Source organism: Bos javanicus, chromosome 13 (assembly GCF_032452875.1).
Source record: "Bos javanicus breed banteng chromosome 13, ARS-OSU_banteng_1.0, whole genome shotgun sequence".
Taxonomy (NCBI): domain Eukaryota; kingdom Metazoa; phylum Chordata; class Mammalia; order Artiodactyla; family Bovidae; genus Bos; species Bos javanicus.
In genome coordinates this window covers 31376311-31394610 of record NC_083880.1, presented here as the reverse complement: position 1 = coordinate 31394610, position 18300 = coordinate 31376311, and the positions used below count along the sequence as shown (strand labels likewise).

General features: G+C 39.0%; 1 protein-coding gene across 1 annotated transcript in view; it reads left to right on the top strand.

The window, feature by feature from the left end:
* CUBN (cubilin) overlaps positions 1-18300 on the top strand; it is a 263943-nt gene that overhangs the window by 228186 nt on the left and 17457 nt on the right. The window contains exon 60 of the mRNA XM_061436135.1: positions 11323-11531. Coding sequence (XP_061292119.1) covers positions 11323-11531 — 209 coding nt within the window. The remainder of the gene's footprint in view (positions 1-11322; positions 11532-18300) is intronic.

Below are 18300 nucleotides of genomic sequence, written 5' to 3'. Positions count from 1 at the left end.
CTTCATAAACATAGTGCAAGCCCTAGAGCTAGATTTTCTAGGTTCAGATTCAGTCTTTACACGTCCCAGCAAGTTTGACCATGAACAGTCACTTATCCTCTTGACTTTCTCATCTGTACAGTGGGCTACCAATAGTAACTACCTCATAGAGCTGTGGTAGAGAGGAAACTAAAACATTCCCTGATACTCATTTAGAATGGAATACATTTTAGATACAAATAATAGTAAGTCAGAAGGCTGAGAAGGCATTTGTTGGGAAAATGGGCATTTTATGGAGAAGAAAAAGCTTGTACAAAGTTGCAGAGGCTTCCCATTTCAGAGGTTGCAGACTGGCCTGCTCATTGTTAGTAAAGCTTTGGGGTTTCTGGTGGAGGACAGTAGGGGCTGAGACAGGATAGACGCAGCAGTGGACATGCTGGGCTGTGTACCACAAGCAAAGAGAACCATCAATTGTCTGGAGGCTGGAGAGTCCTATGATCTAATATGATTTGGGTTAGAAAGCACATTCTAGCACTTGTGAGGAGGATGTTCTGAAGTCAGGTCAGTTCAGTTCAGTCCAGTTCAGTCTCTCAGTTGTGTCCAACTCTTTGTGATCCCATGGACTACAGCATGCCAGGCCTCCCTGTCCATTGCCAACTCCTGGAGTTTACTCAAACTTATGTCCATTGAGTCGGTGATGCCATCCAACCATCTCATCCTCTGTCATCCCTTTCTCCTCCTGCCTTCAGTCTTTCCCAGCATCAGGGTCTGTTTCGAAGTAGGAGCAGCATTTTAGGCCGAGAAAATTTGGGAAAGCATTGCAGTCATTTAGGCAGGGGACGATGAGAACAGTGATAATGCAAAAATAAAGATGTTGAAAGGAGAAGCACTTAAGATGAAGAATCAAGAGGACGCAATAGTCTTTGAACAGGAATGAGGAAAAGGGAAAGCATGATGCTACTAAGGTTTCTGGGCAATATCCACTATTCAAATATAAACTTACAGGGGGGAACCAGGTTTCACAGGAGGAAATAAGAACTTTTGGTTTTGGTATGGAGAATTTGGTGACTCTAAGTCATCCAGTGGGTAGCCATATAGGACAATTAGAAGCTCAGAATTTTGGTCTTATTTTACTTGAGGCAATGTAATGTGTGGCACATCTACATTTAAAATTATTGTGTCTTCCTGGTGAATTGACTTATGTCATTCTGCAAGGCCCTTTTTTCTTTTTGGCCTTAATGTCTACTATTGCCGACTTAGTATAGCTTTCTTTCCCTAGCTTTCTTTCAATTCATGACTTATTTTTCAATCTCTCCACTTTGAACATTTCTATACTCCAAAGAATGTATTTGCGTTTTGGTTTCTTTGTCTTTCCATCGGAGAATGTATCATATTTACATCTGATAAAATTACTAACATTATTGGGTTTAAATAGACCACTGTATTGTTTTCTGTTTGTCCTATATGTTCTCATGTTTCTTTAGCTATCTGTTTTGGCTTTTTCTGAATTAATCAATTATCACTCTGTTTTAAATACTATTATCTATGTATGCAGTTTCTCTTAGTTATTACCCTAGAGATTATAACATTCCCCCTTTACTCATCAGAATCTAGTTTAAAACTAGTCCTTTTACCATGACATGACAAATGCAACATTTTAAATCCATTAATGCGCTTCCTGTCTTCTGTGCTATTAATAGCCATTATTTAATTATTTAAATTCTACATATGTTTTAAGCATATAAAACATTTTTATTGTTTTACATAATTAATATGTACCATTGTTACTGTTCTTTTCTTCCTGAATTTCTATGCTTCCATCTGGCTTAAATTTATTTCTTTATGAAGAACTCCCTTTAGTGCTTTGCTAAATTTATATCAAATATTCTGATAAAAATGTCTTTTGGCTTTTGTTTTTCTGAAAATAGCTTGATTCTGTCTTAAATTTTGTGGGGTTTTTTTTCTCTGAATATAGAGGTCTAGTTGCCACTTATTTTCATTCAGCGCTTTAAGATGCTATTTCATTGTCATCTATGTTCTATCATTTTGGTTAGAAAGTCGTCAGAGAACACTTTCTGTGGTCCACACTCTGGTTTCCCTCACTGTGCTCACTCCATTGTGGAGTATGGTACTCTACAGTGAGCTATCGCTGAGTGTGTGTGCATGTAGGTGAGTATTTTAACCATTCTGACAGATGTGCATTAACATCTCATTATGATTTTAATTTATATTTCCTTAATGGTGAAGAGTTTTCATGTGCTTTATTTGTCACATGTATATCTTCTTTGGTGGAGTATATGTTCATAATTTTTTCCCATTTTCAAACTGGGTTATTTGTTTTTCCACTGTTGGCTTTTGAGACTTCTCCATGTATTCTCAATAGTTGTCTTTTCCAGGTATGTGATTTGCAAACATTTTCTCCAGTCCATAGATTGCCTTTTTGTCTTCTTAACAGAGCTTTTCTTAGAACAAAAGTTTTTAATTTTGACAAAATCCAGCATATTGGTTTCTCCTTTTATGAACAGTGTTTTGATAACAAGGCTAAGAACTCTTTACTTATCCTGAGGTCTCAAATATTTTCTACTTTGATTTCCTCTAAAAGTTTTATGGTTTTACATTTTTCACTTATGTTTAGGATCCGTTTTGAACTAATTTTTATTTAAGATCTGAGGTTTAGGTTGGAATTCGTTTTTGCTTCTGAATGTCCAAATTCTCTGTCAGCATTTGTTGATAAGACTGTCTTTCCTCCATTAAATTGCTTTTGCATCTTTGTAAAGAATCACTTGGGCTTCCCAAGTGGCTCAGTGGTAAAGAATCCCATCTGTCAAGCAGGTAGGAGACATAGGTTCAATGCCTGGGTCAGGAAGATTCCTAAGAGAAAAATGACAGCTCACTCCAGTATTTTTGCCTAGGAAGCCCCATGGACAGAGGAGCCTCATGGGCTATGGTCCTTGGGGTTGCAAAAGAGTCGGACACGAATTAGCAACTGAACAACAAAGAATCACTTGGACATATTTGTGTGAACTTATTTCTGGTGTTCTCTTCTTTTCCATTAATCCATTTAACTTTCTGTTAACATCATACTATCTGGATGACTGTAGCTGTATAGTAACAGGTGGATTGATCCTTTCTAATTTATTCTTCTTTGTCAAGATTGTTTTAAGCAATTCAAGAGCCTGTGCCTTTCAATGTAAATTTTAAAATAAGTGATCCTTTTACTGTCTCATTAGTTTTGCCTTTTCCAGAATGTCATCCAGATGGAATCATACAGTATATAGCCTTTTCAAATTGGCTTCTTTCACTTGCTAACATACATTAAGTTGTATATTACTATGTCTTTTCATGGCTTGATAGTTCATTTTTTAGCCCTGAATAATGTTCTGTTATCTTGGTGTACTACTGTTATACTATTATCTTGATGATAATAATGTTCTATTATCTTGAGCTTTAAAATAAGCTTTCTTAATGTCAACAGAAAAATCTTGCTGGGGTTTGGATAGGAATTACAATTAAAACTATGAATCATTTTGGGGAATAGTTGACATCTTTGTTAGATTGAGTCTTCCAATCCATAAATACATATGTCCCACCATTTATGTAGATCTTTAATTTTTTTCCACAATTTGTAATTTTCAGCATGTAAATTCTATATATATTTCATCAAGTGTATACCGAAGTATTTTATCTTCTTTAAAACAATTGTGTTTTTAATTTCACTTTCCATATGTTCATTGTTAGTTTATAGAAATGTGATTGACTTTTGTGTATATTGTACTTGTATCATGAATTCTTGCTGAACTCACTTGTTAATTCTAGGAATTTTTATGCAGAGTCCTTGGAATTTTCTGCATCTGCAAATAGGAGCAGTTCTATTTCTTCCTCTGCAGTCTGCATTTTTTTTCTTGTCTATTATGATAGCAAGAGTTTCCAATACTTTGTTGAATATGGTAGTGAGAAAAAGATGTCCTTGTCTTGTCCCTGATCTTAGGAGGAAAGCATATAGTTTTCATCCTTAAGTACCGTGTTAACTATAGGTTTTTTTGCATTGGATTGGCCATAAATTTTGCTCGTATTTTTCCGTAATAGCCTGTGGAAAAACCCAAATGAATTGTTGGATCAACCCAATAGATGCTCTTTATCAAGTTGAGAAAACTCCTTTCTATTCCTAGTTTTCTGAGTTTATGTCATGATGTATGTTGGATCTTGTCAGTCCTCTTCCTGCATCAATTGACATGATTATATCACTATGTATTACTTAATAAGGCATTTTAAAAATTTCAAATTGGTGAGACTGATTTTCATGAAGTGCCCTTCATTTTCATGAAGAGACTATTAATGCATACATAAAGTGTTTTCAGTAATACCAAACTAATGCAAAATAAATTAAAAGTTAATGATATCCTTTTCCTTACCTTAAATTCTCTATGCATTGCATGGCTCTTTTTCTTGTGACTATAGCTCATGATTAACCACTGAAATTATGTTTCTGTTAGTATTTTAGCTTAATGTGTCCCAAATATCACAGGACTAAGTACATATTCTATGTTAAACTAGACTGAGTCTCAAAATGAGATGTTTAAGGTAAGTCAATCTTGAGTGAAATTACTAAAAACAAACAAAAAGCCTAACTCAGGATACAGAAACCATTTAGAATTTAGATTTTTTTTTTCTTGCAAACATAAATACGACACTTAAAAGGTGGTGTCTGTTTAAGGTGGTGGTGGTTCAGTTGCTCGGTACTGTCTGACTCTTTGTGACCCCCGGACTGCAGCTTCCCTGTCCTTCACTGTCTCCTAGAATTTGCTCAAACTCATGTCCTTGGTCACTCAATATGCCAGCAAACTTGGAAAACTCAGCAGTGGCCACAGGCTGGAAAAGGTCAGTTTTTATTCCAGTCCCAAGAAAGGCAATGCCAAAGAAAGCTCAAACTACCGCACAATTGCACTCATTTCACAAGCTAGCAAAGTAATGCTCAAAATTCTCCAAGCCAGGCTTCAACAGTATGTGAACCATGAACTTCCAGATGTTCAAGCTGGATTTAGAAAAGGCAGAAGAACCAGAAATCAAATTGTCAACATCCGTTGAATCATCGAAAAAGCAAGAGAGTTCCAGAAAAATATCTATTTCTGCTTTATTGACTATTCCAAAGCCTTTGACTGTGTGGATCACAACAAACTGTGGAAAATTCTTCAAGAGATGGGAATACCAGACCACCTTACCTGCCTCTTGAGAAATCTGTATGCAGGTCAGGAAGCAAAAGTTAGAACTGGACATGGAACAACAGACTGGTTCCAAATTAGGAAAGGAGTATATCAAGGCTGTATACTGCCACCCTGCTTATTTAACTTATATGCAGAGTACATCAAGAGAAACACTGGGCTGGAAGAAGCACAAGCTGGAATCAAGATTGCCAGGAGAAATATCAATAACCTCAGATATGCAGATGACACCACCCTTACGGCAGAAAGTGAAGAAGAACTAAAGAGCCTCTTGATGAAAATGAAAGAGGGGAGTGAAAATGTTGGCTTAAAACTCAACATTCAGAAAACGAAGATCATGGCATCTGGTCCCATCACTTCATGGCAAATAGATGGGGAAACAATGGAAACAGTGAGAGACTTCATTTTTGGGGCTCCAAAATCAATACAGATGGTGACTGCAGCCATGAAATTAAAAGATGCTTGCTCCTTGGAAGGAAAGTTATGACCAACCTAGACAGCATATTAAAAAGCAGAGACATTACTTTGCCAACAAAGTTTCATCTAGTCAAAGCTATGGTTTTTCCAGTACTCATGCATGGATGTGAGAGTTGGACTAAAGAAAGCTGAGCACTGAAGAATTGATGCTTTTGAACTATGGTGTTGGAGAAGACTCTTGAGAGTCCCTTGGACTGCAAGGAGATCAAACCAGTCCATCTTAAAGGAAATGAATCCTGAATATTTATTGGAAGGGCTGATGCTGAAGCTGAAACTCCAATACTTTGGCCACCTGATGCAAAGAACTGACTCATTTGAAAAGACCCTGATGCTGGGAAAGATTGAAGGTAGGAGGAGAAGGGGACGTCAGAGGATGAGATGGTTGGATAGCATCACCGACTCAATGGACATGAGTTTGAGTAAACTCTTGGAGTTGGTGATGGACAGGGAGGCCTGGCGTGCTGCAGTCCATGGGGTCACAAAGAGTTGGACACGACTAAGTGACTGAATTGTCCTTGTAGTTGATGATGTTTAGGGTTAGGGAGTAGAATGACGTGAAGTGAAGTGGTGAAGTGAAGTGGTGAAGTGAAAGTTGCTCAGTCGTGTCTGACTCTTCGCAACCCCATGGACTATACAGTCCTTGGAATTCACCATACAAGAATACTGGAGTTGGTAACCTTTCCCTTCTCCATGGGATCTTCCTGACCCAGGAATTGAACCCAGGTCTCCTGCATTGCAGGTGAATTCTTTACCAACTGAGCTATCAGGGAAGCCCAGGGAGTAGAATAACAGCTCCAGTTTACTTTTAGTGAAAAAGGCAAGACATGTTCATCTGAAGCTTAGTTGAACTTTTTAAATGAATTCACTGCTATAGGGCACTTATACACTGCAGCTTTGAAAATCATAGTAAGATATACTCAAAGACAGGATTATGGAACTCCCATTTCCCTAAGGCACCAGCTTTAAATGCGTTTGTGTTCTGTTTCCTGTGCTTATGTTCTGCTCCCTTCAAATACACGCTGGGGAACAGGAAAATGCCTGAAGTCAGGCTGATCCTTATCTGAAAGTCCAGCTGGCCTGCGACTATCTGTCCAAGTAGCGGTTGTCCAGAGATGGATGGAGATCCTATCCAGAAGACCTCTATAAAATGTCAGCCTCCTCCAATGTCAGCTGCAGAAATGTCAGTTCTCAAGATAATTGTTTAGAAATGTATCTGCCTCCACTGAAGCCTTCCAGATGTTTTCTCTTAGATAAGATAGCTATTTCTTATCATCAGATTTATTCTGGCTTGAACTTCACTCTGAAGTTTCATAATTGGAGGGAGACAATTGAGGATTCAGTTACTGATTTTTAATTAAGTAGATCTGGACCCAGATCTCAATGCTTTCTGTGAGTTTGTATTTCCAATATTTCTTTAGCCAAACATTGTGCTTAGTCGTTCAGTCATGTCTGACTCTTTGCAAACCCGTGGACTGTAGCCCACCAGGCTCCTCTGTCCATGTGATTCTCCAGGCAAGAATACTGGAGTGGGTAGCCTATCCCTCCTCCAGGGGATCTTCCCAACCCAGGAATCAAACCAGGGTCTCCCGCGTTGCAAGCAGATTCTTTACCAGCTGAGCTACCAGGGAAGCCCAACCAACATTTGCTTTCTCTAAAGACAGAGCTCTTTTGTAGGAAGTGTTTCTTCTTTGGTTAGGAGATTAGAGTGACATTTGTTCTCTGGCACAGAGTGGGTCTTCCAGAGTGCTTCTGACACAACTTGACTGACGAGGAAGTTGCTGATGGGTGGGAGCTGGCTGGACAGTAGAAACATGAGTAGTGACAAGAAAGATGGTGAGTTTGTGATCCTAAAGAACATGTCAAGGTTAAGGTCATAAACTAGCTCAAAAAAGGAATTCTAAAATACCAATATAGTAAACAAATATATGACACTATTTCACTGTTACAGAATTCTGCCTTTTTCTTCCCCTGTATCCTACTATTGTTGAAATTCAGAAATAGTTACATGGCAATAGTACTTTTTGGTAAAGAACCCTTCCTTTGATAATATTCGTCTTTATGTTTCCTCAAGACATAGGTTTCCACTTCCATCTTGCCTTAGGAGGGGCAGAAGCACAGAGCAGTTATGCTAGGTTTAAATATCAAAGTGGGGAATCAGAGCAAGTATAACCATTCCATTTCCTATGCCACAAACACTGAAAGATATTTACTCATATCATATTGTGTTTACCTCAATTATTCAACTATTTATTCATATAATATGTTTACTCATACATTGAATTATATAACTCACTCATATAATGTTATATTTACTTCAGTTATTTGACTATTTGGGCCAGGATTATCTGACAATAATTTTAGTTCTCCATTTTCTTTATTCTGTGTGTTCATTTTATGAGTCAATGTACTCTATTATAGTTTGATAACTGGAAAAAGCTATTTTTATATTGGTCAGTTACTGCCACAATAATGCCGTATAACAGACTATCCAAAATGCAGTGGCTTATACCTGGAATATTAATTTTATTACTTATGGATCGTCAGGCTGGTTTGCCTGCATGTTTCAGGAAGCAAGTTGAGTGTGTTTGGCTCTACAGTACAGGCTAGGGCTGGGTCTGCTTTCCATGCAAGTCCCCAGGGCATGAGCTCTTGGTGGATCACACAAGCACAAAAGTCCAAGGCAAAGAGCATCAGCACATTTAAATGTGCTCTTCCTACTTCATGGCCGCTGATATTCCATTGTCTCAAGCAAGTCACATAGTCAAATCTAGCATCAAGTGGACAGAAAAATATACTCTGTCCATTCTAGAGCACTGCAGAGAGACAGACTGAAGAGTTAGGAATCACACAGTCTCCCACTAAGCCTGTGCCAGTGCACATCAGTGAGCTGTGGATTCTGCTCTGGGATTTCCTGAAGGCAGGGTGTCTCTTTCTTAAGACATTAGTAGCAGTAGTAGCAATAGGAGTAGTCTTGTATCTAATAAGTGTGTATCTTATCTTGTATATATCAGCAATAAGTGTGTATAACGGCACTTGCAGTGCTCAGTGTAATTGTCATTCTATCCTTATTAACTTAACTAGTAACAATTAATAAGCAAATGGTGATTAAAACATATAGCTTAAGTTTTTTAAAAAATAGCATTTAGTTGTTGGAGCTGATGTATTAATAGACTAAAGCCCAGCAGTCCAGTTTTCCTGAGTACAGACCTCCAATTCTCACTTCCCCTACTTCCTCCAGCTCAGACCACAGCCATATGCTCAGGTCTGGTTTCATCTCCTCCAGATGCATTTCTAGATTGGACTTGATGAGAAAGTGCATTCATCCTGACCCTACCACTCCTCTGATCAAAAACCTTTCAAGTGAATCCCTACTAGCTATAGAATAAAGTCTATAGATCAAATTCTATAAATGTAAATCCTTGTCCATTTAACCTTTGGTTACAAACTCTTTCAGCCTGGACTTGCCAATACCAACCTCATTTCTCTATGGTCTTGTCCAGTTTATCCTTTAAGATACAGATCAAATGTCACCTCTTCCTTGAACATTCTAGATCCTCTTGGCCTGAAATAATAGTCTCCCTTTCTTGCAAAATTTACCTCTGCCACTTTTATGGCACCTGTGATTTCTAAATGGTATCATCATTATAGATATATGACATCACTGCTATCGGAATACCATTCATCTTTTCCCATCTCAACACTAAATATAAATACAGGTAACTAATAAGAATCTACTGTATAGAACAGGAAACTCTACTCAATACTCTGTAATGGCCTATATGGGAATAGAATCTAAAAAGAGTGGGTGTATGTATACGTATGACTGATTCACTTTGCTGTACACCTGAAACTAACACAACATTGTAAACAAACAACACACCAACAAAAATTAAGAAATAATAAATATATTTCCTTGACTAACAAACAAAACGTTATTTAATAGGTAAATGAATTTCTCAATTCATTAATACCCTTAGTAATTGTTCTTCCGTGTCAGGCTTTTCAATAAGCTTAAGTGGTTGCCTTTAGTAACAGTCAGTCCACACTGGAGCAAAAACTGTGCAATCTCCATTTCTTTCTTCACTTTGCAGACCTGTTGCCTAGGAATCCATAGTGGATCAGCTGGTAAAGAATCTGCCTGCAATGTGGGAGACCTGGGTTCAGCCCCTGGGTTGGGAAGACAACATGGAGAAGGGGATGGCTACCCACGCCAGTATTCTGGCCTGGAGAATTCCATGGACTGTATAGTTCATGGGGTCACAAAGAGTCGGACACGACTGAGCGACTTTCACTTCACTTTCATAGGAATAGAGTGATTAGCATTGCTTAGGGTTTCAGAATAATTTTGCTCCAGATGCTGCTTATGGATATATCAGGGACTGGACGTTTGGAAGCATTTCAACGCCAGGAAACACGTGAGAGCGCAAATAATCTGTAGTTGTACTTCACTTAGAAGCTGTGACAGGGTAGCTTGACTTACTAAATAAGGCGCCTATGCTGGAAAACGCCCTGAGCATTTGGTATCTTTTGCATCCCGTGTGGGCAGCCATTGTTTGCCTTTCCTGCCAAGAGCCAAGTCCTGAACCGTAGCGCCCCCTAATGTTGAAAGCAACCCTTTCACGTTTAACATTAACATTAATATTAGTATTAAATGAAATGAGACAGGTAAATAAATGGAAGACCACTGTCAGTGAATTTAACTATGCAACTTGTAATGCTGAGTATTTGTGTAGATTGCAAGCTTTATGAATACTACTTTGAATGCCTATTTCATCTCCATTCCTCCTAGAGCTGTTTTAACCTTAATTCAGTCTCATGTATTCATTTCAAAATTACTAATAAAGTTTTTCTTCCTTTCCAAAGCATCAACTTAGGCTGTGGAGTGGAAAAAACTAAATCCTGTGCTCTGAGGAGTCTGTGCCATATTTTTTTCATAACTAAGCAGTGAGAGTATTCTTATCTCTCTTTTGTATTTTTATTCTGAATTTCAGAGTTTTCATTTCAAAGTATATATTTTTCTCAAAGTTCCTCTTCTTCAGCTTCCCCATATTTTTGGAAAAAGAAGGATTCAAATATAGAGTACAGTTTAATATTAAGTGGAATGGAGTGTTAAATGCCTCTCAGCCTCTTCCTACCAGGCTATTTAAATAAAAGATATCTTGAGAGCCAATTTTCTTGGCATGTGGGGGAAATTCTTCTTAAATTCAGTTTTCAATCTGATAGTGTTCATGAAAGCAGAACATAAAGGTAAAACGTGTTCACAGTTTCCATCAGTTTTGTTATGCAAAATACTTTATTTTGTATAAAATTGGATTTTGCAAGGGTAGAAAAAATTCCGGTAAATCATATCAAGCATTCTAAAAATGCGTGTAGGACCATATCTGTTTACCCACTTTTCTAGGCAACTAGATGTGAGTTGGTAGAGGCTGACAGATCAGTGATTGAAGAGGAAATAAATAACAAAGAAGCTAAGGCAGGGGGCACCTGCGCTTGCATAAGCTCGATGAAGCCTGCAAACAACCTGATAATGTTCATCAAAGTGTGACAGAAGACAGAAACTATATGATTTTAAAAATCCTCCTCATAAAATTTAAGAGTCACTTTCTTTGCTCTGCATATTGATGTGTCTTTTTTTGTTTTAACACAGGGCCTCAGCAAGGATGTGGTGGTTATCTGACAGGTTCCGACCATTCCTTTGCCTCCCCTGATTCTGATTCCAATGGGAGGTATGACAAGGGTTTAAACTGTGTGTGGTTCATCACTGCCCCCGTGAACAAAGTCATCAAACTCACCTTCCATACATTTGCTCTGGAGGCAGCAACTACTTTGCGAAGATGCATTTATGATTATGTCAAGGTAAAGCTATTGTGTTCTTTAACAAGAGTCTTCTAATCCGACTTTTTCATGATGTATTCCAGTTTATACCACACATAAAGTCCTGAAAGTTGTGAGTACTATTAATTGTTTAAATGACCTGTTCTTCGATGATTAAAGCAGCAGTCTCCAACCTTTTTGGCACCAGGGATGGGTTTCGTGGAAGACAGTTTTTCCATGGATGAGGGCAGTGGAAGATGGTTTCAGGATGATTCAAGTGCATTATATTTATTATACTAAAGCATCTGCCTGCAGTGTGGGAGACCTGGGTTCAATCCCTGGGTTGGAAAGATCCCCTGGAGAAGGAAATGGCAACCCACTCCAGTATTCTTGCCTGGAAAATTCCATGGACAGAGGAGCCTAGTAAGCTACAGTCCATGGGGTCACAAAGAGTTGGACACGACTGAGTGACTTCACTTTCTTTCTTATTTCTGTTTTGTGGCAATCTCAGGATATTCTGCCTTGACTTTTGGGCTTAGGGTTCATGCTCCTATGAGAATCAAATCCTGCAGCCAATCTGATCAGAGGCGGAGCTCAGGTGGTGATGCGAGCCATGGGAAGCAGGTGTAAATAGAGATGAAGCTTCACTGACTTGCTCACTGCTCACCTCCTGCTATGTGGCCTGGTTCCTAACAGGCCATGGACCAGTACCGGTCCATGGCCTAAGGGCTGGGGGTCCTCTGATGTAATGAATGATACTGCAACTGTCCTATCTTCACATCAAAATAATCTCTGACAGGAATGAGTCAAAAATTTTGTGTAGCTTCTAACATTAGCTTTAAGATTCACTGTTCCTCCAAGCCTTGTCAAGAGATAATTTACTGTACGATGGGTCCTCTGGAAAGACATTATCAAAGGATCTTAGGCAAAATCTAAAATAAATGACAATGTCTATATGCAAATCATCACTCCTTCCTTCATCTATTTTTAAAGTTTGGATATTTACTTATTTAATATATTACTTTTAGATGTGAAAAATATCTTACTTCTGAAGTCCCATTAGAAGTAAATCAAGAAACTTTTTAATATTTAAATGACTCTTTAATATTAAATCATTGTATTTATCAGGCTATATGCATTTAGATTAAAAGTGCTAAGCAGCATCAATCAATATACTCCACTACACTGTTGGGGGTAAACAGCAGGCACTATTTTTGTTCAGGAGGAGCTTAAAGTTGGTTGCACAGTTAAAGGATGATACATGCGAATCAACACCAGGTAGTTCAGGAGAGTTGATATTCAAGTACACTGGGCATAGGCTGGAAGCCATGAGCAAGTTTAAAAGGGAGGATGGTTCATGATGATTTGGTGGGAACAAGAAAGATACATAGAATGAAGAGAACCTTTGTTCAAGTTGGGACAGAGGGCATTCTAGGTGAGGCAGAAAAGGCATTGAAGTTGAATGAGTGAAGAGGTTGACTTTATCAGGGCAGATTATTGTTAAAGCAGAGCAAAAAATAAGACTGGATAGGTGGAGAAATACCCAGATTATAAAGGATCTAGAACATCAAGCTAGTGCATTTAGATTTTATGTAGTTGGAAATAAGAAGTGATTGCACGTTTTCCAATGAGTCATAAGATGAGAACAGTATTTAAGAAAGATGACTCAGCATTCTGAGTGGATGGTCCGGGGAGAGGCTGGAGTTAGGAGCCCAGGAAGAAATTACCTTTAAGTGAGGAGGGTGCAGAGATGGTGCTGATGACAAGCTGGATGTGAGAGAAACTTAAGTTCAAAAATCATCTTAAATTTTGCAGAAATTGGTTTTAAAAGAAAGGGGAGAAAAGTCATAGACAAAATACACATTTGAGCACTTAATTATAAGAAAGAAAGAAAAGTCGCTTAGTCATGTCTGATTCTTGGCAACCCCATGGATTGTAGCCTACCAGGCTCCTCCATCCATGGGATTTTCCAGGCAAGAGTACTGGAGTGGGTTGCCGTTTCCTTCTCCAGGGGATCTTCCCGACCCAGGGGATCTAACCCTCGTGTCCCACGTGGTAAGCAGACGCTTTACTGTCTGAACTACCAGGGCACTTAATTATAGACAGTCTTATATTTTCACTGTGAAAAGCACCATGCCCAGAAGACCAAAAGAATGTCAGTACTCTTAGGAGGAGGCCACGGTTTTGCAGGAATCAGTTTAATTTGGATGATGGCAGGGCCGACAAGTGAAATTGACCAGGGGAGAATGCCAGAGCTCCAGCAAGGGGGCAGTGGCATAAATAGAGAGAAGGCAGCAAAGAGAGTTTCTTAAGTCAGGAGAGATGCTTCTTTGAGAGAGACAGCATGGCACTGAACAGCCAGGCTCCCGCTCAACTCCAGGAAAGGTCCAGGGTGAGACAGCTGGAAAGGACAGAAGAATCAGGAAGAGAAACAGACAAGTCACAGAAAAATGTACCAACCAGGAATAATGCAGTTATCACTGAAGTCAAGGGAGAAAAGTCTTTTACCAAGGATGGATGGTCAGTACTATTAAATTGTAAATTAGAGGCCAGGAAAGGTTAAGATAAAGAAAAACTCATTAGACTGGATGACAACCATTTAAATAAAGTATTGGGACAGAAGCCAGATCAGAAGGAATTCATGAAAGACTACAGATAACAAGAAATGTCAGATCAGGGTGAATTCTTCTTGTCTGGAATGAGACCAGAGTGGCCAGAGCAGCAATGAGCTGCTCAAGGCTGTTCAAGGCTGTTTGAGTGCTAATTTTACCAGAGGATAAATACATTTTCAGGGCAGGTAATACGGACTCAAACCCAACTTTGCCACCTGACAAATTTCCTAATGTCCCTGATTCTCATCACTCCATCTATTGAAAAACGAACAAACAAAATCACACAATTGTACCTGTCTTGCAAGACTGTTTTGAGGATAAAGATAAGGTATGTTAGAGCATTTAGTACTGTGCCTGTCATATAATTTGTAAATAAATTTATTTCTTTTTTCCTCACTTTGGGTGACTCTACATGGTCACAAAGTCTGTAGAATCTCCTTTTCTTAAAATATTATGAATAATTGATTTACATATACATTATTATGAATGTAAATACAAGGGGGATGTTTAGAATGTGGTTGTGCCAGGAGGAGGCTGACTGGATTTATTCTCAAGGTATGCTTCTATGTGTGATTTGATAATACAATTAAAAGAACTCTTGGAAGCTCCCTGACAGTCCAGTGGTTGGGTCTCTGCTCTCACTGCTGAGGGCCCAGGTTCAGTCCCTGGTTGGAGAACTAACTAAGATCCCACAGGCTGTATGGGGTGGCAAAAAATTGTTTTTAAATTAAAAGAACTATTAATTTTATAGATGTTTTCAAGCTATTTAGGACAGACATAACAATATTGAAAACAAGGAGCTATTCTCTGGCTTCAATATAAAATGCCCTTTCTTTTTTAAAAGAAATTCTGTTCAGATCTACTTTTGTTTTTCTTTTTGGGAAAGCAGTTTCTCTCAATTGGCACCATTTCCAGCTTATATGAATCTGGCAGATCACAGGACAGTTCTCGGAATGTGAGGCCTGGAGGTACCTTTATTAAAGAGATTCACTGTGATAAATAGGACACTGGGCTCATTTTAGACTGTTTCTTAGAGATTCTAATCAAATCACTTTTTAGAAAAGTTAATTTAATTCTGTAGGTAGATATTTAAGTGAAAACATGCCAAATCCTTTATTCATTTGTAATTATATCATTATTGTTTTGAAAGGGTTGACTTGGAAAGTTATTAACATAACTGCAGTAGGGGACTTCCCGACAGTCCAGTGGTTAGGAATTTGGGCTTTCACCACCGAGGGCCTGGGTCATGGAACTAAGATCCTGCAAGCCACCCAGTATGGCTAAGAAAAACAACTACAACAGTAGTAGCAACAAAAAGATAACCGCAATAAGTAGAGAATTATGTATTTCACTGAGTGGTTGCTGTTGAAATTGACATCACATCCATTCCCTGAAGAGTCACATGGCATGATTATGTGTTGGGCATTGTGCCTGGCACTTGAGGTATGAGAATCAAAGATAAGCTTCAATCATGGAGCTGTAAGTGGATGAGACGGATAACATGGCAAAGCCAATACATGTGATAAACACAGAAAAATAGAGCAAAACACCAAAGTATGAGTGCTGTCACTCCAGGGTTCAGAAAGACATTCTAGATGGGATGGCTGAGCTGAATTTCAGATAAACAGCACAAAAGCAAGCTTCCAGTGGGTGATTGGTTACCACAGAGAAGTGGGTGAAGAGGGGAAGCAAGCCGCATGATGTATACCCCGCTTCTGAACACCAGCCTATTCATCAGTTAAGTCATTCCTTTGTGGAGACCAGTGAGTCAAACAGCAAAGAGGACTCAGTTTTGTGACCATAACTGACATTCCTTTGCTAGGAAACATGAAACAGGAAAAGGAGGGGCTTCTTTCTAACACTGCCCAGCTTCTTCTCAATGCAGTCAGTGCCCCTTGGAATAACCAGTATTGTCTAATGATCCTTTGACCATCTGAAAGCTCATCTGTGCCATAGCCTAGCCACATATAATTTCAATTTACAATTATGCTAAAGGCTTTGAAAAGGAGAAATAAAAGGAAAACCCATAAAATAGTGTGTATATCAACATGTAAATGCTCTGATGTGACTATGCTAAGTCACTTGATTAAGTACTAAAATCCTGGAATCATGACAAATGCATACATAGAAATGTGGACTGGTATGAGTACATAGGCTCTATTTGCAACTTAAAAGATAATGGCAGTACCCATCCACAATATGAATTTCCAAAATTCAAATCAAATAGTTCCAGATAAAACAAACTATAGTCTTCCCTCAACTTATATAATAATTGCCTTCTTGGAAATTTGGTTCTTACTAAAGTAGTGCAAAATATTTTTGTGTTTATATACAGAATGAGCTTAGGTTCTGGGACCAAATGATTTTAAACAGTTTTCTTACACACGTGTCTGGCAGGACATTCATAGGTATGTGGGATATATTGCATATCTGTCCTGTGAATTTTGTTGGAATTCTGCAGTGTGGCTTCTAAACACTAAGTACCAGTTTCAGCCTCAGACTACTATGATGAGCCAAGAACACCAAACTTTTGCAAAACACTTCCTAGATGATACCGTTCTCATGGAAAACCTTTGTCTTAACCCACTAGGCTCAACCATCAGTCTGTGATCAGCCATGGGAGGAGGGGGCTGTCCAGTTTTGGGGAGAAGGTCAGTAATTGGGCATCAGGTCTTCATCCTTATAAGATAGCACCTACTATCCATTTACTCATTCAATGAATGTTAATTTGAGTACTTACTATATTCCCAACACCGTCATAAGCACTGGAAAAGAGCCTGAAATTACATAATAATCATATTAATAATATTATTGATTTTATATAACAATACTACTTTTGTTGTTATATTAAAAACTCCTGCATTTAGAGCTGATTCTCTTCATTGCTCCTTTGCAAGCTCTTCTAGAGCTTGGACCAAGCTCTAGAACCAGGGCACAGAGCACCAAGCCTGGCACATAGCACCAAGCCTGGCACATAGCACCAAGAATAAAAACGCTTGCTGGTATGAACATGATTTTATACAGGCAGCGATGGTTATAATAAAAACCTAGAACCACTAGGACCAAGATAACATTTTCCCCAAAAGATTCTATAAAGTATCTGAGTTCAACCCCAAACCTAAAAATTTACTCTCATTCTCATTCCAAATTATACCTAGGCCTGTTGTCCAGCAGACTCTGTCAGATGTTTCACGGTAAGATAAAAGAATTCATGAAGATACTCTGAGATGCTACATAGTCTTCAAATAAGACTATTAAAATTCTCTTGTTATCACATTCCCAGGAAAATGTTCAAAGATAAAGTCCTAAGGAAACTGATGTCTAAAATTATGAAAGAGAAAATGAAAGTGTTAATTGTTCAGTTCAATGTGTCCAACTTTTTGGGACCCCATGGACTGTAGCCCACTAGGCTCCTCTGTCCATGGAATTCTCCAGGCAAGAATACCGGAGTGGGTTGCCATTCCCTTCTCCAGGGGATCTTCTTGACCCAAGGATCACCAGGGAAAATTACGGAGTTAAATTTAAAAAGAATTAAAGCCCAATATCAAAACCTCTTGCCCTCATGCATTAAAAATTCATATAAGTTAAAATTCCCAAATCTCCTTTCCTACTTTCTTTAGCTGCTCCAATCAGGGAGGATCTGGCAGTAGCTATCATCAGAAGTTATCTTCCACCAGATTATTTCTGCAGTTCCTTCAGGGTCTTAAATAGATTCTAACCTGCACCACTGTTAAAGAGGTTTAAAAGCTGAGAAAACATGGAATTCCTCTTAGCACTTTTCTCCATTCACAAGACTTAGAACTTAATTCAAGCTCCAGGTCTAGGCGGTATGGCAGTGACGTGTGCTCCCAGAATGCACCACGCAGCTGCTGGTGATGGTGTGGGGCCTCAGGGAGGTCCTCAGGACGCCATTGCTGACCTCGTCCGAGTAAGAGCCCCCGCCTGCAGCGCTGCACGGTGCACTTCCTGCAAGCCTCTACAGAGCCGCCCTGCCAAGTTTACGGTGGAGACGTGGCGTCGTCAGGGAAAAAACCCTGGCCTGGCCTACACAGGAGTCCAGAGCCTCTATCATCTGTCCTATTTCAGCTCCATTAGGAGAAATCTTACTGTGGCAGTGAGTGAAGTAATGCGAACACCAGCTGGATGCTGGGCGTGGTTATTCAGTAAGTCCTCTACATGCTGCTGCTGCTGCTAAGTCG